The sequence below is a fragment of the Daphnia pulicaria genome, chromosome 1 (assembly GCF_021234035.1).
Source record: "Daphnia pulicaria isolate SC F1-1A chromosome 1, SC_F0-13Bv2, whole genome shotgun sequence".
Taxonomy (NCBI): Eukaryota; Metazoa; Arthropoda; class Branchiopoda; order Diplostraca; family Daphniidae; genus Daphnia; species Daphnia pulicaria.
In genome coordinates, this window is record NC_060913.1 from 15,621,774 (window position 1) to 15,643,922 (window position 22,149).

At 39.3% G+C, this 22,149-nt stretch overlaps 4 protein-coding genes and 2 long non-coding RNA genes across 9 annotated transcripts; 4 read left to right on the forward strand and 2 right to left on the reverse strand.

Moving 5' to 3' along the window:
• The first annotated feature begins 1,882 nt into the window (after nt 1–1,882).
• Nucleotides 1,883–8,592, forward strand: LOC124325936. 4 transcript variants are annotated; one of them, XR_006915461.1, is made up of 4 exons: nt 1,949–2,060; nt 6,753–7,154; nt 8,337–8,338; nt 8,580–8,592. It is a non-coding gene; the product is annotated as an uncharacterized LOC124325936 (long non-coding RNA). The 4 variants fall into 4 exon arrangements; XR_006915460.1 differs by lacking the exons at nt 1,949–2,060; nt 8,337–8,338; nt 8,580–8,592 and adding exons at nt 5,946–5,981; nt 6,362–6,665 and having other exon boundaries at nt 6,753–7,071; XR_006915458.1 differs by lacking the exons at nt 8,337–8,338; nt 8,580–8,592 and having other exon boundaries at nt 1,883–2,060; nt 6,753–7,071.
• On the forward strand, nt 3,035–3,454 carry LOC124325974. The gene is made up of 2 exons (XR_006915476.1): nt 3,035–3,219; nt 3,284–3,454. It is a non-coding gene; the product is annotated as an uncharacterized LOC124325974 (long non-coding RNA).
• Nucleotides 8,593–8,988: 396 nt separating the features above from the next.
• Nucleotides 8,989–9,708, reverse strand: LOC124325917. The gene is made up of 2 exons (XM_046784492.1): nt 9,613–9,708; nt 8,989–9,522 (listed from the first exon to the last, which is right to left on the reverse strand). Coding segments are annotated over exons 1-2 (363 nt in total). The 5' UTR covers nt 9,615–9,708; the 3' UTR covers nt 8,989–9,161.
• Nucleotides 9,709–14,097: 4,389 nt separating this feature from the next.
• On the reverse strand, nt 14,098–15,397 carry LOC124340995 (SR-related and CTD-associated factor 4-like). Its single transcript, XM_046793903.1, has 3 exons — nt 15,370–15,397; nt 14,923–15,057; nt 14,098–14,789 (listed from the first exon to the last, which is right to left on the reverse strand). The coding sequence occupies exons 1-3, from the start codon at nt 15,395–15,397 to the stop codon at nt 14,098–14,100; spliced, it is 855 nt and encodes a 284-aa protein (XP_046649859.1).
• A 1,536-nt stretch (nt 15,398–16,933) lies between these two features.
• Nucleotides 16,934–17,908, forward strand: LOC124325909 (NADH dehydrogenase [ubiquinone] 1 alpha subcomplex assembly factor 2-like). Its single transcript, XM_046784480.1, has 3 exons — nt 16,934–17,257; nt 17,441–17,530; nt 17,614–17,908. The coding sequence occupies exons 1-3, from the start codon at nt 17,134–17,136 to the stop codon at nt 17,820–17,822; spliced, it is 423 nt and encodes a 140-aa protein (XP_046640436.1). The 5' UTR covers nt 16,934–17,133; the 3' UTR covers nt 17,823–17,908.
• Nucleotides 17,909–18,690: 782 nt separating this feature from the next.
• Nucleotides 18,691–22,115, forward strand: LOC124325927. Its single transcript, XM_046784501.1, has 8 exons — nt 18,691–18,815; nt 18,890–18,949; nt 19,028–19,309; nt 19,364–19,532; nt 19,723–19,922; nt 20,851–21,446; nt 21,522–21,651; nt 21,725–22,115. Exons 2-8 carry the CDS (start codon nt 18,938–18,940, stop codon nt 21,926–21,928), a joined length of 1,593 nt encoding a protein of 530 aa, XP_046640457.1. The 5' UTR covers nt 18,691–18,815; nt 18,890–18,937; the 3' UTR covers nt 21,929–22,115.
• The last annotated feature ends 34 nt before the right edge of the window (nt 22,116–22,149 follow it).

Here is a 22,149-nt window from a genome sequence, read left to right on the forward strand (position 1 = left end):
GAAAAACGGCTACATTTTTTCGGGGGTTTGACGTACCAAAAAAAGGGTAACTGCCAACAAGTGGAGTCTATGAATATCTAAATTTGCGGTTTTATAGTTTTATCATCACTTAAAAGGTTGTAACCATCTTCTCTTACTAGTTGCTTACTTAATTACTCCCCCCCCCACAAAACTTGTAACCTTACCAAAAAAAAACTGAACCGTCTAACTTACAAACTAGAATCATCCACCTGTATATAGGGCTGCCTGGGCTGGCGTTTAATTAATAAGATTGAATTCAATTCGAATGCTTTTGGATGACTTTCCAAATATTTCGTTCAACTCGAATTATAGCAGATTTCAAAATTAAATTCAAACTGCGATTTTAGAGTCGAGTTTATTCGAGTGAGAGTCCTATATACATCCATCAGTCAATCCTTTTCGGCCAACTTTTATTATAAAAGTCGATCTACAAATCGGTTGTTATAACCCCAAAAAAAGTGTTGTGAAAAAGCTACCCAATTTTAGGGGGCTATAACCACCTATCCTGTAAAAACAGTTTCTGGGGGTTATGGCTACCAGAAATCGGGAAACTTTTTTAACAGTGGAATTGACTCTGATAAGAGAAATTTCTTAGGTTCATTTTTGGCACCATATATAGGGGAGTCAGCACGCTTACGTCACCAATGAATAAGAAAAGAACATTTAAGATTTCTGAACTCTAATCAAAATGTATTGGCCAGCAATGAATAGTTTTGATGATGTCAAACATGTCAACTATATTATTCCAATTCCTTTTTTAGTTGTTGTTGAGGGAATCAATTACAGAATACATCGTCGTGTCCAGTTTTGTCCGAGCACGATTTTCGTCGTTTTCAAAACAGCGGTTCCACATATGCGTTGTATAGTTGAGCTGCTTATCGTCACCAATTGATACGATGGTGAATGTAACCACAAGTCCATTCTGGTGCCCAGTCATGGCCAATATCCTTTCCGTTGGGAGCGTTATACATGAAACATCAGCCATCTTCTCCATAAGTGAAGTGAGTGCATTCAGAGTTGTTGAGGCAGAATCCTCCACATTGCTCGTTGATACTGGGTTTGTGGAGTCCGATGTAATCGCCAACATAACGGCAATTGTTGTCCCTACGACTTATTCCGTTGTCGCCCACCTTCCAGTCACGAGCGCACACGGTCGTCATCGCCATGGCCAAAATGAGGAGGAAATTCGACAAAACAAAAGACGAGACCTTCATCCTGTTAATAATCACAATCAATTAAATCGTTAAATATAAATAAACGAAACTTTTATTGCATCGTTAGAGCTTTTATTGTCTGATTACTTACCTTTTATGTTGCAGACAAGATTCGCAAATAATTAAAAGTGTTGAGATGTTTCTTGGTTGAACATTCGGATGGAAATGATTCCATTTTTACACGGTGCATGCAAAGTAGATTGAAGTGACGACGATATTTCTTTTCGTTTCCGCGCACGTGAATTTCACGTTCTGGAGCTATGGACTGATAAAATTTATGCGTCTATATTCAAGATATAAGATAAGAGAATAAGGAGATTGTATTGCGTCAATTTCCAGGTTATTCCAGCAGGGTTTTCTCCGCAGTGGGGCCGGGTTTTTCACAAAATTGACATGACCAGATTGTATTTGTGTCCATGGTTACAGCCAACTAGCTTTTATTCATTACCAGTTTCAACCAGTTTTTGCCATGAATCTCTTAAGGAGAAACACATCTATATTAGAAAATCAAAGACATTTCTTTGCCTCAAGGCATATCAGCAGGATTACTAGTTTTTGCGGGGAAATCCAGGCTTCGGCAACAGGAAGAACCCAGCAAAAGACACTGCTGAAAGCCAAAGTTTTTGCGCGCCCGTTTGCGGCACAGTTTACGGCACTTGTGTTACTGACTTACTAGGAAGAGGGGGAGCCATGCTGGTGTAGAGCCAGTGGGGAGGTGGTTTTAGATCTAGTATAAAAAGGGCTCGAAAATCAGCCAATATTATCACAACTTTTTGAACAGCTGAACTCGTTTAGCCTTCCTTACAGCAAAAAATGGCCAAATCGGTAATAATAATTTATCTCAAATCCAAAGTTATTCTATTGCAATGTTTGTTTATTTGTTTTATATTGCTGCATATGCACCTTTTTAGCTTCTGATGATTTTGATGGTGTCTTTGGTGATGCTGGCAATTGTCAACGAGTTCGGTGGACTCGTCGAGGGATGTAACTGCTGTGAAAATGGCGATTTATCCCAAGGCAACTGTTGTCGTTGGCGTTGCGATGGTGGAGGATGTGGCTGCAGACCTTTCTTTGCTCTTCACTGCGGTGCACCCGACAGGTGTGGTGCAGAATCACCCTAACCGAAATAGTAGTTCATCAATTGTTTTTAATGCAACTGAACTGGACCGAACCCAAGTCTGTTCTATCAAAATCTTCTGGTTTCAATTAACCCGAGCAATATTTGTATAATTGTGGATATATTCAACCTTCCAACTCTGATAATACACATCATACAAATGCACAGCAGCTCTGACTTTGTAATCATTTTTACAGATCTAGATTGTTGTGGACACTTTAAAAATCATTTGGAGAACCCAAATAGGAACAACAACATAGCTCAACACATAGCAAATTTTGAAAGTGTTAATTTGTTAAGCGCTTTAACTTTCCTGTTTTCAAAAATTAAAATTCCAAAATGAATTTTGGGTTGACTGGCGCAGCAAACGCCAGTTGAATATGTAATCCAAATTCAACACGATAACGAGCGATTAATTAAATTGAGAAGGCCATATAGATATCACGTGCAATAGCCTACGTTTTTCTTGATTGATTCAGTGATATGTGCTCGTGCTGTCCATGTATAGTAGGCAACGAAATGTTGTGGTCCCAGGTCAGATCCCAAACACCTTCCTTTTTATTACCTCAGCAACGGCAACGGCACCATCCAGCACGCAGTGAAAACCCTGCGGAATGACCTGGAAAAACCCTTTAGACGCGACTATACTACCTCATTCGTTTTCGTGCCAAGACGCATAAATTATCAGCCAATTAGAGCCAAAAGGTGAAAATCATGTGCGCGGAAAAGAAAAGAAACTCGTCCATCAGTCTCCTTGCGCCGTATAAAAATGGAATCATTTCCATCCGAATGTTCATCCAAGAAACATCTCAGCACTTTTTAACTACTTGCCAATCATCTTCTGTCTTTAAATCTACAACATTAAATGTAAGTCCTATATAATAACAAGTTAAAATGACTGTAAATAAATGTTATAATTGTTATTATTCAGGTGAAAACATCGGTTACATGCCCAGTACCGGTGAGAAATGCGGAGGAATTTGCTACGCCAATTTTCAATGCACTCATTTTGCTCATGGAAATGGATACTGTTTCATGTTTAGCGATTTCAGAGGATTGTTTTCCGAGCATGAAGCAGGGTAGACTTGTGGTTACATTCCCAGTCGTCTCAATTTAGTCGGATAAGCAGTTGAACTATACAAACGAAATATAGAACCGCGGCTTTGAAAACGCCAAAAATCATGTTCGAAAAATATGGACACAAAAATGTATCATGCTATTGATTCCCTCCACAATAACAAAAAAAGGAATTGGGATTTTATAGTTTTTATCTGGTTGTCATGTTTGACAGTATCAAAACTATTTATTGCTGGCCAATACATTTGATCCATAGTTCAGCCATCTTAAATGTTCTTTTCTTATTGATTGGTGACGTGCTGATATCAAAACGCAGCTGGTTTCAAAAGTGTATCTAAGAAATTTCTCTTATCAGAGTCAATTCAGTTATTTCTGAGATGATAACAATCCGAACCTCAGCAGCCAACCGCACCAGTTTGTCGTCGTCCTCCCGCGCGGTGCACGAGCGGAATAAATCAACGGGAAAATCAGACAAGACGGTCGAGATATATATACCTACAATCCTTTCATATAATAGCCTAAAATCCTGGACATATAAAGTTTAGTAACGTCATTGTATAGATTAGGGTTGGACGTCGGTCACATTCTCATAAAGGAAATTCTTAACGGACATCGGATGGACAAACCAGCCCTTGCCCCCAATATCTTCGGGGAAATGATAAGCAATTGCTGGAAAACGTATCCAAAGGAGAGATCCTCTTTCAGTCAATTGTGTAACAGAACGCTCGGTCGACTCCCGTTTTTCTGTTACTTTCCCTTTCTACAAGACAATCTCTAACGTCGACTACTAGATGTCGCTTCCGCTATACTCCATCTCATACCAGAGGAAGCTGCTACCATTTGAATCTGCCGCTAACTCGCCCCATCTCTGCCACTAAGTTGCCCCAACTGCCGCCAACTCGCCCAATCTCTGCCGCCAAATCACCCCATCTCTGCCGCCAACTCGCCCCATCCCTTTCCCTTTTTACTATCTCCTTTTCCTTTTCGATATATTAACTTTAGGCATACTTTTATCTTTTATGACACTATATACAGTACCTACCGAAAGTCTTTGGAAGCACGAGAGGACCTTATGCAAAAACACTGTTTTTGCAGTCCTCTCAGTACTACAGTTTTTAACCAACTGCGTTCAAATTTAGTATGTACATAGCTACAGGTAATGATAACACCTCTGATTTTTTTCAGATTTTTGTTTACATTTCCTGAAGTACTTTTAACTGATTCTAAAAGTCTTTGGAATGCCGAGAGGACCTTATGCAAATTAGGCCACTTTGGTCTTTTTTTGCAGTTGAACGGCTAGGGCTAGGAAAACGCAACTTTTTTTAAAAAATCGGCCTGCGTTAGCCTTATATCAGGTCTGATTTTCAATTTTTTTCATTTATATCATCTCAGTTGAATTTTAAGTTAAAAAACGAAAAAGTGGTTTTTCCGCACCCTTCCCTTTATTTTTTCGTTCACGCGAGAGAATTGCGAGAAAAAGAAAGAGAGACATTACCGATACGATCGATAATATCACCACAAATCCATTCTAGTGCCTGCTGGGAGTAGACATTAGGGATTCCATTGGGATGGTAATACATGTAACATTTTCCATCTCCATCAGATAATCCATTGTCTTCTCCATAAGAGAAGTAAATGCATGCAGAATTAGCGATGCAAAATTCTGAGCAATGCTCAACATCAGTAGTGTATATCATATAATCGTAATCGTTAATAAGATGATAACAACTGCTGTCCCAGCGACTCAATCCGTTGTCGCCCACCTTCAAGTCAACAGCGGACACGGTCGTCATCGACTGATGGACGATAGTTTGTTTTCGTTTCCGCGCACGGGAATTTCACGTTCTAGAGCTAATTGGCTGATAATGTATGCGTCGTGACACGAAGAGGTAGTAGTCGCGGCTAGGTTTTTCCCAGGTCATTCCGAAGGGTTTTACCCGCTGCGTGCTGGTGACGCTGGGTTTTTTGGTTTGACAAAACAAAAGACGAGACCTTCTCACAATCAATAAAATCGTTAAATATAAATAAACTGCAATAAACGAAACTTGTATTGCATCGTTAGAGCTTTATTGTCTGATTACTTACATTTTATGTTATTGCAGACAATAAGGCAGGATAAAATGATTGGCAAAAAATTAAAAGTGGATGTTGAGATGTTCCTTGTTTGAACATTCGGATGAAAATGATTCCATTTTTACACGGTGCAAAGGAGATTGAGTGACGACAATTTTCTTTTCGTTTCCGCGCACGTGAATTTCACGTTCTGGAGCTATGGGCTGATATAATTTATGCGTCTATATACAGATATAAGAGAAAAGGAATAAGGAGATTGTATCGCGTCCATTTCTATGTTTTTTTCAGGTTATTCCAGCAGGGTTTTCTCCGCAGTGGGGCCGGGTTTTTCACAAAATTGGCATGACCAGATTGTATTTGTGTCCATGGTTACAGCCAATAGCTTTTATTCATTATCAGTTTCAACCAGTTTTTGCCATGAATCTCTTAAGGAGAAACACATCTATATTAGAAGATCAAAGACCTTTCTTCGCCGCAAGGTGTAAGGCGCTTTTGGAGACTCGAAAAGGCGCGCTTACTTCGAAGAACGGTTCAAACATTTAGGCCGAACTAGTTTATTTGCTACATAGCACAGAATACAAACTGAGAGAGAGAGAGAGAGTTTAACTTACAACTGTTGCCTTAGGAGTGAGATGACTAGTCTGACTCTTGGAGGGTGCGACGGGAGTTTATATACGTATTACCGCGCGGCCATATTTGAATAGTTGAACGTGTCGGCCATTGAAGTGATTCCAAAATGGCGGGACAAAATGATCATGGCTATTAATAGAAGAGGGGCATGAAGGGGGCGGGTTTACATACGATACATACAGTAAACGATATGCACTCTTCTGGTCAGTCTCGGCTGCGCATTACAAAGGCATACCAGCAGGAGTACTAGTTTTTGCGGGGAAATCCCGGATTCAGCAACAGGATGAACCCAGCGAAAGACACTGCTGAAAGCCCAATCTTTTACGCACCCGATTGCAGCGCTGCTTGGCACAGTTTACGGCACTTGTGTTACTGACTAACTAAGAAGAGGGGGAGCCATGCTGCTGTAGAGCCAGTGGGGAGGTGGTTTTGGATCTAGTATAAAAAGGGCTCGAAAATCAGCCAATATTATCACAACTTTTTGAACAGTTGAACTCGTTTAGCCTTCCTTACAGAAAAAAATGGCCAAATCGGTAATGACAATTTATCTCAAATCCAAAGTTATTCTATTGCAATGTTTTTTTTATTTGTTTTATATTGCTGCATATGCACCTTTTTAGCTTCTGATGATTTTGATGGTGTCTTTGGTGCTGCTGGCAATTGTCAACGAGTTCGGTGGACTCGTCGAGGGATGTAACTGCTGTGAAAATGGCGATTTATCCCAAGGCAACTGTTGTCGTTGGCGTTGCGATGGTGGAGGATGTGGCTGCAGACCTTTCTTTGCTCTTCACTGCGGTGCACCCGACAGGTGTGGTGCAGAATCACCCTAACCGAAATAGTAGTTCATCACTTGTTTTACATGCAACCGAACTGGACCGAATCTGTTATCCGACCGAGATTATCCGAAACAACTGCAGAATTTAATCAAAAAATGGGGAATAAATAAGAAAATCCAAGTCTGTCCTATCAAAATCTTCTGTTTTCAATTAACCCGAGCAATATTTGTATAATTGTGGATATATGTGCAACCTTCCAACTCTGATAATACACATCATACAAATGCTCAGCAGCTCTGACTTTGTAATCATTTTTACAAATCTAAATTGTTGTGGACACTTTAAAAATCGTTTGGAGAACCCAAATAGGAACAACAACATAGCTCAACACATAGCATTTTTTGAAAGTGTTGGTAAGTTGTTAAGTGCTATAACTTTCCTGTCTTCAAAAATTAAAATTCCAAAATGAATTTGGGTTGATTGGCGCAGCAAACGCCAGTTGAACATGTCATACAAATTCAACACGATCACTGTTAAAAAAGAATTACGTTTTTCGATAGTTTTAATCTTAAAGCCGATTTCCGCCAGAAAGACCTTTTTTAATATCTGTTTTGAAAAAACGTTAGTTGTGCCTAAAAATGTATTATAGAATTACTGAAATATGATAGTTTAATTATCTTACTTTTTAAAATTTATTTCCCTAAAGTTTCAGTAAAGAAGAATTGCACAATGCAAGTCTTGAAATTTAGACCTATGAATCGGCAATTTCACTTGCTAGCCACCACACCACTGATTACTTATAATAATACAACTTATAATATTATAATAATACATAGAAATTATAATTATTTATCTGGTTATTGAGGAAAAGGACTCTGTCATTTTTTTTATTCGAAGTTCGTTCGTTTGGAATCAAAAGAAAACAGACGTAGCATTTAATAAACTAGGTTTCAAGTCTTACATTCATATGAAACCAAGTTTATAAATATATTAAAGATATCGAAAAACGGTATATTTTAATAACAAATTTGGTTATAATGAATTGTTTTTTATACGCAGATTGATTTCGACATTCAAATGGATGCCCCGTGTCTGGGGTAAGTTGCTCCTATAATAGGTGCAGGTTGGACCCATGCATTTCTTATATTCCGTCCGCTCGATCCTGCACCGCGCGGAAGGACGGCGACAAACTGATGCCGTTGTCTGCTGCTGTTTCTAATAGGCCTTATATAATTATCTAAGAAATAACTTAATTGACTAATGAGATATTTCTTATAGTCAACTTTTGGCACCAGCTGTTTGATATAGGGGAATCACTTTAACGCGTCATAAATGAATAATAAAAAAATATACAGTCCCCTCCATAAGTATGGGATCACCCTGCGCCGTTCCGTAAGGCGGCGTGTATTTTTCTAGCTAGCTAGCAAGTAGTCTGATTTTTTTTAGTTTTTCAAATAAAAATATCGGCTAAATAGTTTTAAATTTTTAGAAATAAAAAATACGTAGTAGAAAGCTAATTTTATCCTCTTTTTTTTAAACCTAGTGGCATTTTGAAATATTATAAAATGTAGCCACAGTATTAGAAAAACAAAAAAGTGAGCCCGATAGCCCCACTCTCCCCTACTTTGGTCGACTCGATCTAACCGACGTTTGCTTGGTTATTCTATGGAGAAATAATCAGATCGACGAGTTCGTTGATCGACTATTTGTCATGTTTTAGACAGGAAAATGCTGATTGAGGTAAAATACGCTGAATATCGTGGGGGGGGGGGTTTACTAAAGGTTAATAACCGTATATTCTTCTTATTTTTTTTATTTTTTTTCTGTAATAAATTACACCCGAAAACCAAACATAAACGCGCAACATTATGGGCCAGTCAGAGACAAAACAAAACCACGGGAAATCGATTTTTATAAGAATAGTTTTCTGCTGGTTCTAATTTTGTTATTGTCTAAGAAATAACTTAATTGACTGATATGAGAAACGTCTAATTAGGTCAACTTTTAACACCAGCTGTTTGATATAGGGGAATCGCTTTTACGTTATAAATGAATAAGAAAAAAAAAACATTTAAGATGGTTGAACTCCAATGAAAATATATTGGCCAGCAGTTTTGATGCTGTCGAACATGTCAACTATTATTCCAATTTATTTTTTTGCTGTTATCGAGGGAATCAATTGCATATATTACATTATTGTGTCCATATTTTCCGAGGTTTTGCATGCGCTATAGATCAACTCAGATCACCTGCTTATCGGCGCAGAGTAATACGCTGGTAAATGTAACCACAAGTCCATCCTGGTGCCTTGTTGTTGATATTAGGGAATCCGTTGGGATGGTTATACATGCGGCAAACTCCTTCCGCATGAGAGAAGTAAGTGCATGCAGGATTGGCCATGCAATCTCCTCCGCAATGCTCAACACTTGTACTGGGTAACACATCGAGGTAATCGTCAATAAGATATTCACAATTGTTTCCCCAGCTAACAGTCAATACGTTGCCGCCGTTGCCGCCGCTGCCGCCCACCTTCGAGCCAACAGCGGGCACGGTCGTCATCGCCACGGCCGAAATGAGGAGAAAAATCGACAAAACAGACGATGAGACCTTCATCCTGTATATAATCATAATCAATCAAATATAAAGAATGAAATACAATTATAACATTTACTATTTAGCCATTTTAACTTGTTATTTTACTTACATTTTATGTTGCAGATTTAAAGAACAGAAGACGATTGGCAGCAAATAATTAAAAGTGTTGAAATGTTTCTTGGATGAACATTCGGATGGAAATGTTTCCTTTTTATACGGTGCAAGGAGATTGAGTGTCAACGAGTTTCTTTTCGTTTCCGCGCACGCGCATTTCGTCGTGACGCAAAGAGGAATAAGGAGATATAGTAGTCTCGGCTATTAGGTTATTTTTCCAGGTTACCCCGCAGGGTTTTCCCCGCTGTGTGCTGGATGGTGCCGGGATTTTTGCCAAAATTTGCATGACCAGGTTGTGATTTCCATTGTTACGTAAATAAAATTGTTATCCATCACCAAATCCGAGGCATTTGGGGAAAAAAAACGGGTGCTGCTGAGCGCATCAGCAGATTGATTCCCGTATAAGCATTATATATACGATTGCGATTTGTGAATAATATAGTTTAATACCATCAGCATATATTATTATATGGCATCAACTTCGACAGTATAAACCAGCAGTACCGGTGATGCCATGTTGAGTCTTCCCTCCCATACGGAAATTGCATTAACCGCAGCCGGACATACTTGGGGTTATACTATTCCCAAACGTGTAAACATTTGGGAGGAAAATAATAAACAGTTGATATTAAACAATAACTAATTCGTCATATTATTCAGAATTTTTTTTTTCCTTATTAAAATGGCGGTCTAATCAGACACAAATCTATGCACTGCGTATAACAGCACAGATAAAGATTATGGCCATAAAGTCTGTATCTAGCAGCCAATAACAATATTAGCTGGTGCTTCCGGAGGATGGACAATCGCATATCTTCGAGGGGTTGGCAACTGATTCAAATCTCGTACACTTACAGTACCCTCACAAAGTTTGGGAACACGGCGAGTGTTTCCGCGCTTCTAACACGGCGACTTACGGGCCAATGTGTCTCCCTTTTTTTCGCGATAACTCAAGTTTGAGTTATCGCAAAGCAAATTTTAAAAAATCATCTTGGTGAGGAATGAATTTCCTTTCACCATGATTTTTTTCATATTTTAGTAAATTGAAGTTTATCCCCAAAGTGCTAGACATAAAGTTTGGAAACATCGGCGCGCTCGCCACATGTTTCCAAGCTAAAGTGTATGCTAGTTAAAAAATCATAAAAAATTTAAATTAATCAATTATTACTTGAAACTTGCACCAACGGTAGACGACATAGTCGTGTACATTTGGACAAAGTTTCAAATTTTTCTAATGATACGCTGATTTTTGCCGATTTTTTATTAAATGTTGATTTTTCTTCTCGCGTCGCGTGGAGCGTATCCTGCCCCGGGGGAAGAATAGAAGAGGGAAAACCGCCGGACCCCTTTGTTCTCCCCTATTCTCTTCCCGCTTTTCTTTCCCCGGGCTAGGATTTCGTCCCTGCGCCACCAAAATTAATCGGCATGTTTTCTTTAAAAAATCGGCAAAAATCAGCGCATCGTTAGAAAAATTTGAAACTTTGTCCAATTGTTGTTTTCTTGTAATGTGATTTGGGTACCAAATAATACAAATACACAGATATTCCATTGATAAGTAAAGCGAAATTTCGGTTTAATAATTCTTGACAGGAAAGCACATTACAAGAAAACAACAGACATGACAAAACTTACTTGACAGGAAAACGATGACAACGCTCTTGGTGGGAATTGTTGTAAACTTACTTTTAATAAGACATCAAAATCATAGACTAAGTTTAAGTATGAATAACTAAAGAAAAAGTCCCATTAACACCATAATTCAACGATAGATTCTTAGACGCTAGGATGTTCTTTATTTTTTAATAACAATAGAAAAAATTTAGGTCCTATAGTTTATAAGTTATCGTCACTTTACTTAGGGACTATCGGGCATAAGAGTCCGTGTTAAACCTTTTTGGCGGCACTGTAAAATTTTTAAAAATTTCACAACTTCTAAATTATACAACTAAAATACCGTTCAACAGAAAACATTCATATTTGGTGATATGATGAAGCCTATCACAAGGTTTCATTTCATAACTTTTTTTTATTTTTAATATTTTAAATTCGGTATTTAATTAATAGTTAAATGAAATTTTTTATTTAAATTCAATATTTTTAATAGTAAATATAATTATTTCTTCGGAGGGTTTTGAACAAGTATTTATTACCTTGATAGTAATAAAGTTCATTAAAAAAATCAATTCTTGCAATTTGTTCTAGGTTTACATAGCCTTTTGGCATAACTTTACTCCACTATGAACTGGCCATGAAAAGTTCTCCCCCTTTTTTCTAGCCATTCTGCAGGTCCAAAATCACCCCTAAAGGCTTGTCTAAGACAGCCCCCAGCCATGGTCCTCGGAAAATATTGAAAGAATTTGCCAAATTAGAAATGTATTTTATTTTAAAATTATCGCAACTTATAAAGGGATGGGCAATCTAAATTGTAGGATATATATTTTTTAAATTTTACGACTATGTGTCCTAAAATAACTAAAAAAGTGATCTTTATTCTAAAAAATATCGCGAGCCTTTTTTTATGTTTGCTGATAGCCTGAAAAGTAACCAAGATGGTTACGTAAAATTTCATCCCCAAATGAGGAATGAATTTCTACACTCCCTGATATTTTTTTTAATAATTATTTTCAAATAGTTTTGGAATTAAACCATTTGTCCAACCCCTGACGCGTCCAAAATGACACCGCTCTCCCCTACCTACTTCACAACACTCAATGATTTCGGATGTTTCACTGTTTACTCCATCAAACAAACTAATGTCAACTAAATCATTATCCGTGGGGCATGCAATTTTCTCCTATAACGGCTTACCACTTCCAGTTGCCAACCTTTCAGCGGTTCCCGTTTGGTTGGACAAAGGATCCACGTTAGGAACCATACAACCTTACATGAATGACGTAGTTACTTGTGATGTTACGGAGCAATCTACACTACGGATCGATCAAGACGACGAGTCCGACGGCTTAACACGCGAACAAATGGGTTTATTACAAAGCTTGGAGACACAAATCAATCTGGAGCTGCCATCACAAGATAAAGCAACTCTAATGGCCTTATTACAACATCACTTACAAGGATTTGCAATCAACGATAAGGATTTGGGTTGCTGCACCGCTACGGAGCACCCAATCAACATAAAAGAAGGTACAATTCCTGTTTGTCAACGCCCATACCCTAGCGCTTGGAAAGCGCGTAAAATCATTCAATCTTTATCCGATGCCATGTTAGAGCTGGGTATTATTGAACCGTCGGATAGTCCTTGGGGGGCCCCAGTGGTTCTCATAAAGAAAAAAGATGGTTCTTGGCGATTTTGTGTCGATTATCGCGCGTTGAATGATGTCACGATCAAAGATGTTTACCCATTACCACGCCTTTCGGGCATTTTAAGCAAGTTGGAGGGGGCAGATTATTTTTCAATAATAGATCTTCAATCCGGTTGTCACCAGTTTCCTTTACGTGAGGAAGATCGGGAGAAAACGGCTTTCATTACAGCCAATGGTCTGTACCATTTCAAAGTATTGCCTTTCGGCCTTTCAAACGGTCCCAGCTCATTTCAATGGTCGTTGGATATCATCTTAGGAGGACTTCGCTGGTCGTCGTGTTTGGTGTACTTGGATGATATAGGCCTAGTGGTGTACGCGCCGACTTTTGCATCTCACATTCACCGACTACACCTCGTCTTAACCTGTCTGAGTAACGCAGGTTTAAAATTAAAAGGATCCAAGTGTCAGTTTGCAATGACTACGTTGAAAGTTCTGGGACACGTGGTATCTAAAGCAGGAATTTCGCCTTACCCCGACAAAATCGCAGCAGTTAACGACTTTCCAGAATGTAATCAGGGCAAAACCCTAGTAACATCATCAAACGCATTCAAAGCTTTTTAGGCCTCTACTCTTATTACAGGCGACATATTCCGGGGTTTGCCAAAATCGCACAGCCGCTGACAGCCTTGACGAAGAAAGGAACACCATTTGTTTGGGGAGAAGCGCGACAACATAGTTTCCTTGCCTTAAAGAAAGCGTTGACGTCGGCCCCAATTCTCGCACACCCGGACTACGAATCCCCAATGGTAATAATGTCGGATGCTTGTGGCTATGGAATTGGTGCCGTGTTATCACAAACCAAAGACGGGAAAGAGTGCCCACTAGCTTACGCAAGTCGTTTGCTCTCTAAAGCCGAAATAAATTATTCCATCACGGAGAAAGAGTGTTTAGCTCTCATTTGGGCTTTGCAGAAATTTTGCTGTTTTATTTGGGGCTGTAAAGTTATCATTGTAACGGACCACGAAGCTCTCTGTTGGCTATGAACGAAAAAGGACTTGGCGGGTCGATTGGCCAGGTGGAGCCTCTGTCTGCTAGAATACGACGTCGAAATCCGGTAGCAGTGGTAAACTGCGCACCAATGCTGATTGTCTATCACGGTTTCCGTTACACGTCGAAAGTTCTGGCGAGGAGGAGCGTTGCGTTGCCATTGGAGCGGTTGGTTATCTCAACCCAAATGTTTTTGGCCCCGAAGACATGTCCAAGCCAGTCTGACCCCAAGGAGCCTGTTGCTGTTGTTGCTGCTGTTGCTGCGACTGCGGAGTGCCTGTCTGTTGAGGCTGCTGTTGCTGCTGTTGTTGGACGCCACTGGGTGTAGCCACCGTCACTGGACCGGGACTTTCTCCCCATCCCAGTAGTCCCGAAGCTCCTCCACCGGGACCGTTGTTAGGAGCCGGTAACGGCATGCCAACCGAGACCATGGCTTGATGCTGCTGCTGTTGTTGATGCTGTTGAGCCGTCGGGTAACTACCAGGACCTCCGGATCCATCCTGCGGTTGTTGTTGCTGCTGTTGTTGAGGAGGAGGAGCCTGAGGTCCCTGCAGGCTGTTGAACAATCCACTCCAATTGGCGGCCGTGTTGAGAGCCGCCGAGCTCATAGCGGCCGAACTGAGAGCGGCAACTAGAGCCGATCCGCCCGGAAGAGCTCCCAAATTGAGGGCCCCCATTCCCAGTTGAGCGGCGCCAGGTGGAGCCGGACTACCTGCCGTGGCTCCAGTCAGTCCCAGAGACGATCCGAGGGCGGCCAAATTGGGCAGTTCGGTATGCGGCCGGTTGTTGTGTTGATGAGGCGGCGGCTGGCCGCTCCAAGCTCCTCCGACGGATGACGGCTGATATGGAGAGGGTCCACCTCCACCTGGAATTTAAAAAAAAAACAGAATCGTCGGTTAAATTTGTCCATCGCTTTGGGGAGGAAACAAAAAAAAAATTGTAATGAATAAGAACAAGAGAATGTGAACTACTCGAATGCCACCAGTCCGAGTTAGTACCGGGTGCAGCACCTTGGTGAAACGGATAAGGTCCCTGGTGGTGGTACGGATTAACTGTCGCTGCGGCCGACGCTCCACCCGGACCAACGGATTGTCCACCGAAAACAGGTCTCCCTGCTGGTCTACGATGCCATCCTGATTGAGATTTGGAGGGAGGAAATCTTGCCTCACTTGCTCAAGACAGAGTCTTCCCTTTCACCTTTGATGATTTACTCGGTGGTGAGTTGTAAAAAAAAAAAAATCATCTGAACAACGACCAGAGCCAGTCTTCCAGTGTGTGTTGGTCTGCGAAAACAAAAGACCCAAAACGACAACAAGAGAAAAATAAAAAGAAGAGAAACCCAAAAGTTTTCTTTCTAACAAACACACATTCCCTTTTTACCTTATTGTTGACAGCTGTACCACGAAGGAGCCGTCATTAGCTTGCTGGAGCTATTGGCCTATTGCTGTACCATTCGGCCGCCTGCGAGGCCATGGGCGACTCAATCGTCGACTTGATCGACTATTGCCATCGCACGCTCTTGCGTTCAGCAGTGTCGTCGAGGAACCACCCGTCCTTGGCCGACAGCCCAATCCTCAAGCACCTGGACGTCAGCCACTTGGAGGCCAACATCGCCATCCGTTGCATCATTCTACGCTCTCTCGCCGGTCACGCAGACAAGTAATAATCCGCAACTTCAAATAAATCAGATTTAATGAACGGGGAAGTCCTCTACTGGTCATTATAAATTCTCGGGGTCCAGCTCGTCATGTGACTATATTTATACATATGCAGCAGCAGCAGCTAGAGTTTTTAAAAGAGTCCATTTTTCCCCTATTTTGTTTCTTCAACTCAAAAAATTGTGTGATGCCAATGACAAAGTACGTTGGGAAAGAATAAGAGCCGACAAAGTCAAAACCCGCCCTACTAATGAGTAATCAGAATCATAGAGTGCGGGGGGACTTTTTTTAGTTTTAAATAATGAAGGCAATCAAATTTCGATTTAACGAGCTGTGTGGGTCCCTTTGCTGATTTATTGCGGAATTTGGACTATGAATCAATATCGCCCTGTCAGACTCTCGTTATCGGTGCCAATCTGCGCCCGGTTCTCTCTGAGAGTCTCGTGACGCATAAAAATTAATAATATTTTGTAATTAAAACAAAGCCAACAAAAAAAAGGACTACGAGTCGAGATTGCTCAATTAAATAAATACGACTCATTGTCAACGAACTTAACCCTCTCTGCAACTCCCGGAAGTCGACGAGCTCTCCAATCCCGTTATTTTATGTATTCACTTTGGAGTAAAGGGGTGACCGTTTGGGATGCTGTTGGCACAAATTTCTTCTTTGTTACAACAATTAAATTTTTGTATTTTTTTTTTTTTTTTTTTTTGCAGTCTTTTTTTATTGTGAAAATGTTTGTCTTGCAACAAACTCATGGACGGAACGGCCTGTTAGCTCAGTTGGTTAGAGCGCCGTGCTAATAACGCGGAGGTCATGAGTTCGATCCTCTTACGGGCCATGTAACTTTTTTTTAAGTCGCTACAAGGACGCAAAGTCTCAAGGATCTGTTACTATGCACTATAACTGATAACATCAATTTTAATTTTTTTTTTGTTACTTGTTTAAAAAAAAATAACCGGTTTCTACGCGACGTCGAGGAGACAATCGAATGAAGGAATGACGCACTAAATCTCACTTGAATTTTCTTTTTTAAAGTTCCTCTGACGTCGTTATTTAGAATTATGGTGATTATTATGATATTTTTGGGTGGGATTTATGCCTAAGTTTGTCCGAAATCGTTACATCCCGGATGCTTACAACGACGGACGTGCCGCTGTTGGCGGTCCAGCTACTGATGGACCAGCAACCGTGGATCCGGCGGATCAAAGGCGATGATGAAAGTGGAAGCCGGAACAACGGTGACGACAACGATGAAATGTTTGAAATCTACGACAACGGTGAATGGCGTCGTTGCTGTCACGACGAAGCATACGGCAGCTCAATTGCTGGCCAAATCCATCCAGTAGCTGCCCACCTATGGCTCCTCCTACTGTCCTCCTGAGAGGGTACATCGTAGCAGACGAACTAAATCAAATCACGTAACTCACGAACGAAACCAAAATATTGTTTTAGTCGTCTACATTTTGCAGTTTGCGTTATTTGTATTAAACTTCTGTTCATCTGTTGTGCAACTTTATTTCAAATTTCAGTTGAAACGTTTACGCAAAATGTCTAGGAGTATTTGGTCAAAAGTTTTTACAAATTTCGTTAATTCTTTGAGACCTCGCCAAGCAAAAGGTAACCTCATGGGCGAAGACTACATGAACAACAAATATTTCGAAATTCCTGCAGGTACTACTAGTCTAGTCCATTTCAGTTCACAGTGAAAAGTCGTATAATTATATCTTTATATCGATTATAAGAGTATTATAGTTTTTTTTTAAGATTTAGGTGACATCCAGTAGTAGATATATAGTATATGCTAGTACTTTTATTTATATTTCAAATTTTTTTTATATGTGTTTCTTTTTGCAGACCCTCGAAGAGGAAAAAGAAACCCATCACGTTGGTTTGAACCCATTGAAAAGAGCAACTTTGAACAAGAGTTACCAGCTGAGTGGGAAGGTATGTATACTGTTGTGGATAACATAAAAATGATAATAAAAACATAAAAACTATATCTTTCATGAATGCAAACAAAATTTCAGCTTGGCTTAGAGGAAGAAGGAAAGAGATTCCAAGCACTGAAGAAGTCTTGAAGAATTTGGGAATCATGCAGATGAAGAAAACTAATGCCAAAAAAGTAGCTATAGAAAACCCATTTGTCCATGAAGAAAGTCAAGTTAATCCAAATGAACACAAGTTTCCTGTCATCTCCGAGTATGAACTACCAGATCAGGTAATAAAGAAGAAATAGTTTGTTATGCATACCTTTCTTTGCAACATGAAAGTGATGAATAAAATGTAAATTAATAAAGTTAAAATACATTAGGCATTGAAAAAGTTGCCTTCAATAATAAAACACAGAAATCTGTAATAAACATTTTGTAAGCACTTTTATTGTAAGTAAATACAAAAATTTTCAAAATACACACAAAAAAAAAGAAAAATAGATCAGTATGCTTTCAATCTCCTTTAGTTTTTCTTGTTTTGGAGATATTGGTGTCTCGTTTTGCTTTGCGCTTTGAGTCTTTCTCCTGGGCTTCCAGAGCTTTGGCGAGCTTCATTGACAGAAAAACAGACAGTAGAAAAAAGGGAGACAGACACAGGAGAACATAATATATGAAATCCCAAGGGTTCTGGGCAGCGTAGAGAATGATATTATTGAACCAGCCTTCCCAAGTTGCTTGATCTAGATTCAAGCTCGGTCTAATAACCGTCGGCTCTCCATTGAGCAACTCTTCCACGGTTCCAGACAAATCATCACCAATTGTTTCAAATTCGTCCATTCTTTACTACCTTTATTAAGGTTAAAATGGAATTAATCAAGGAATTCAAAACAAAAAAAGTACGCAAATGTAACAAAATAAAAACACACCTAGAATCTAGAGTCTAGATTAATCAGGTTTCGAAATCGCTCAGTTCAGACGACAAACCTTGATAAACAATATTCTGTCAAGTTAGCACAAACACGCCAGATTTCAAATTGCGCAATTAAAAAGAAGTTTTTGAGCGATTACTATTAAATACTATTTATTTATTTTTCAGAAGTAAAATTAAATTTAGACTATATTTCTAAAACATTTATTAGAAATATGTAAAAAGAAATTGCTATTCATGCCAAGCACTTATATTTGTGATATGGCAACACAGATCACATGTTAAAGAATAAAGATTTGGATTAATGGATTTCTTTGAAAACTTCCACTCCAGAAGCACCTTTAAGATAAAGTTCCTGTGTTGGTAAATGGTAACACACTATCTATTTGATTGAGTATAATAAAATTTGGATTTGGTTGAATCTTGAAATTTGTTAATTGCTAGCTCTGAAAGGCTTTACCTAGGTCCCATTTCAAAACAACCTAGTTTACAATGTCTCAGAGGGTAATCAAACATACTAATTGTACATACTGTGTATAAACCATCAAGTATATTGAATCTTTTGTATTAAATGTATGATAGAAATCAACTCCAAGCCAGAGGATTCCATCTTCTCAGAGGACTCCATCTTCTCAAAGGAATGCATCTTCTCAGAGATCTCAGTCACAGCGAGCTAACTCATCTCAGGCTGTAGAGGAACCAGTTGATGTTGACAGATTGGTTGCTGAAGTTATACAATATTTTTTGGTTATGGAGCAGAAGAAATTTCCAATTAAGAGGGCAGAAATAATAAAGCTTCTCAATGGAATTACCTCAAAGAATTTCAAAATTGTTATTTCCCATGCACAGAAATACCTATTGGATGTAAGAGAATTAATGATGTTTTTTAAAGCATGTGTAATAACAATTTTTGTTTAGGTTTTTGGCTTCTACCTTCATGAATTTGATGAAAAAAGTGGACACTATATTCTCATAAATAAAGTTATTATGCCAAAGAACTTGTCTCATCAGGATTTGTCTGAAAGCAACACTGTTTTGTTTCTGACATTATCAGCAATTTTCTTATCAGAGGGACAAATCATGGAAGGTATAAATTCTCATAATCAAAACATTTCTAATATTTTAATGATGATCAAAAACATCTGAAGAACTCATGTAGACTAGATACTACACCACTTCCTTACTCAATAAGTTTAAATCTGATAATTTCAATAGCCATTCAAAATGTAATTTTAACTTTCACGCAATTTTAAATCATTTTTCTTTGTTTTTTTTAGATGAAATTTGGAACATGCTTAGTATTCTTGGATACAAAACAGAAGACTACAAGAAGCTTGTTACCAATGATTTTGTTCGCCAGTTATATATCAATATTGAGGCTGTACCGCAATCGGATCCGCCTAAGCTTACCTTAAAATGGGGCGAACGGGCAGAGGTTGAATTTTCTAAAATAGAAATTCTTAAATTTGCTGCTCGGGTACAGTACTAATTAATTGCAAATTATTGAATTTGCTAATTCTATTCATGTTTCCCAATTTTGTGTCGTTCATTGAAGATTTACGGACAATCTCCTGAAGAATTCGGAACTTTATGGAATGTGGCTGTCAGAGAAGAGAAGGAAAGGGATTGATCAACTCTTTTAAAAATTCGCATTCTTTTGTTTTTTAAATACTTCCAAGAATTCCACAAATGTATAATCACTTTCGTATGTATAAATGATTAAATGTGCGCTAACCGTTGGTTTTTTGTTATTGTGTGGCATCGGCGAGTTCGTTCGTGCGCCACCAGATGACTCAATACAGACGTCAATCGAGCTAAAATTTTTGTCTCGTTTGGGCTAAGTTGACCGTGACTCGAAACTCGGAAGCAAATACTTTTGCCTGTAATTTACGTGTTAAATAACGAACTAATCATTTAAACAACTTTTAGTAATTTCCCCTCAACCAGGGCTACAAACTCAAGTGGAGAGTTCGTGCGAGAAAATGAGTATATTTAAATTTCACCTTCGTCTTTCTAGGTATTAGACACACTTTCGACTACATACAACAAAGTGAGTTCACAATACGAGCTTCATTTGCAAAATGGCGGCAAAGTTTGAAAACTGATGACATTTGTTTTCAACTTAGATGGAAGGGCCTTCAGGAGCTTCCAATAGTGGTGGAGGGTTCAGAAGATCAAGAGGTGTGAACTGGACAGAAGTATGTTAAATTAATACATTAAGTTGTGTTTGCTTTACCAACTTTTTCTTACAATCAGGAAGAGACAGAACAATTGCTAGAAGCTTGGTCTGATCGGGATGTGCAACTCCTTCTTGAAAATGGTCCACACAACAGGCAGGTATAATGTAGCTAATTGGAAAAACAAGTTTCTGACACATTGATGATATCCTCAAAATGTTGTTACAGGCTTTTGAACGAGTGTCATTCAATCTTGCACAACACCATATGGACAAGACCCCAAGCCAGTGTCGTGAGAAGATAAAGAAATTGAAAACCATTTACAGAAATTTGAATAATCGTGGCAAGGTTTCAAGAAAGATCAGAGGCAAATTGATCCATAAACTTCATCAAGTTATGGGAGGAATCTCTGTTCTTCCTGCAACTGATAAAAGTTCTGATATGTCTGCTGCTGTTAATCAAGAAGAAATGGATGGTGCAGAGGTTGAAGGGCAGAGGACAAATAATGTTCTGGGTGATGAATTTGCTGGGAATAACTTTGGAATACCAGTAAAAATCATCACAATGGGCTCAGGAGGAGATTTCCAAGATGATGGTGACAGCAGCGTAAGCTCGGATCCAGAATCGATGTCAAGTTCTGACATGGATCATGCCGAAGTTCCTACACAAACCCAAGTTTCAAAAAATAGAGTCAGAAGTACAAAACTTTCCCGAAGAAGAAAAAACAAACGATCCAAAAGGCTTTCGGCGATCTACGTTCTTATTGACAAGGTTATTGCTGCCCAGTCTGCTGCTAATGAACGATTCGCAGCTTTGGAAGAGAGGTAAGTCGGAAAAATTGTGTGACATCAACTACCGCATAATAATAATAATTTTGAATTTAAATTTTCTGCGTAAAGGCGGCTTTTGCTGGACAAGGAGTTGGAAGAGAAGCGCATAGAAGCCGAGGCCCATCGACAAGAGGCGCAGCGTCAACACGAAATCAGGTTGTTGAGCATGATGACTCAACAGATGGCCTGTGTTCTCAAGGTAAGTGCAACTTTCATATTTAACTGTCATAACGCGAAAATACTTTAGCGTTTATGTTTGAAACAATCAAAAGAGCCTAAACCCGCTGACATTTACCGGTTCCCGCTGTGAGACTGTCGCCACACCCATTGAAATGTCCGCGGGTGGCAATGGTGGTGGCCCAGGTGGCGATCCGTCTAAACAGGACGGACCACAGGTCAACGGCACGGGACAGGAACAGGTCAACGGCTGCGGCGTCCGTCCGAACGACTACACGACCGTTTACTCGACCATGTGACGCCTTTTTTATTTATTTATTTTCTTTTAGAAATTTATTCTCTAAAATAAAGCGTCCAATATCCTGGTTACCATCCCTAGAAGTCAACGTAATTAAACCATAAAGATTTATGCCATTCTATTGGGTCACTGTTGTAAGCATATTGCTCGTGTTATTCATTGGTAAATATAACAAAGTAAATTTTTTATATTTTGGCCATTTTCTTTAGTATTTAAAACGCG

What these genes read in the sequence shown, in the direction of transcription:
- LOC124325927 (XM_046784501.1), top strand. An exon ending in CACAGAAATACCTATTGGAT is followed by an intron (nt 19,310 to 19,363) that starts GTAAGAGAATTA and finishes ATTTTTGTTTAG; the next exon opens with GTTTTTGGCTTCTACCTTCA. An exon ending in AGAGGGACAAATCATGGAAG is followed by an intron (nt 19,533 to 19,722) that starts GTATAAATTCTC and finishes TGTTTTTTTTAG; the next exon opens with ATGAAATTTGGAACATGCTT.
- LOC124340995 (XM_046793903.1), bottom strand. Translation starts at nt 15,397, where the DNA reads ATGGCCTCGCAGGCGGCCGAATGGTACA. An exon ending in GCAGGCGGCCGAATGGTACA is followed by an intron (nt 15,058 to 15,369) that starts GCAATAGGCCAA and finishes AATCTCAATCAG; the next exon opens with GATGGCATCGTAGACCAGCA. An exon ending in TCACCAAGGTGCTGCACCCG is followed by an intron (nt 14,790 to 14,922) that starts GTACTAACTCGG and finishes TTTAAATTCCAG; the next exon opens with GTGGAGGTGGACCCTCTCCA.
- LOC124325909 (XM_046784480.1), top strand. Translation starts at nt 17,134, where the DNA reads ATGTCTAGGAGTATTTGGTCAAAAGTTTTTACAAATTTCGTTAATTCT. An exon ending in ATATTTCGAAATTCCTGCAG is followed by an intron (nt 17,258 to 17,440) that starts GTACTACTAGTC and finishes TTCTTTTTGCAG; the next exon opens with ACCCTCGAAGAGGAAAAAGA. An exon ending in GTTACCAGCTGAGTGGGAAG is followed by an intron (nt 17,531 to 17,613) that starts GTATGTATACTG and finishes ACAAAATTTCAG; the next exon opens with CTTGGCTTAGAGGAAGAAGG.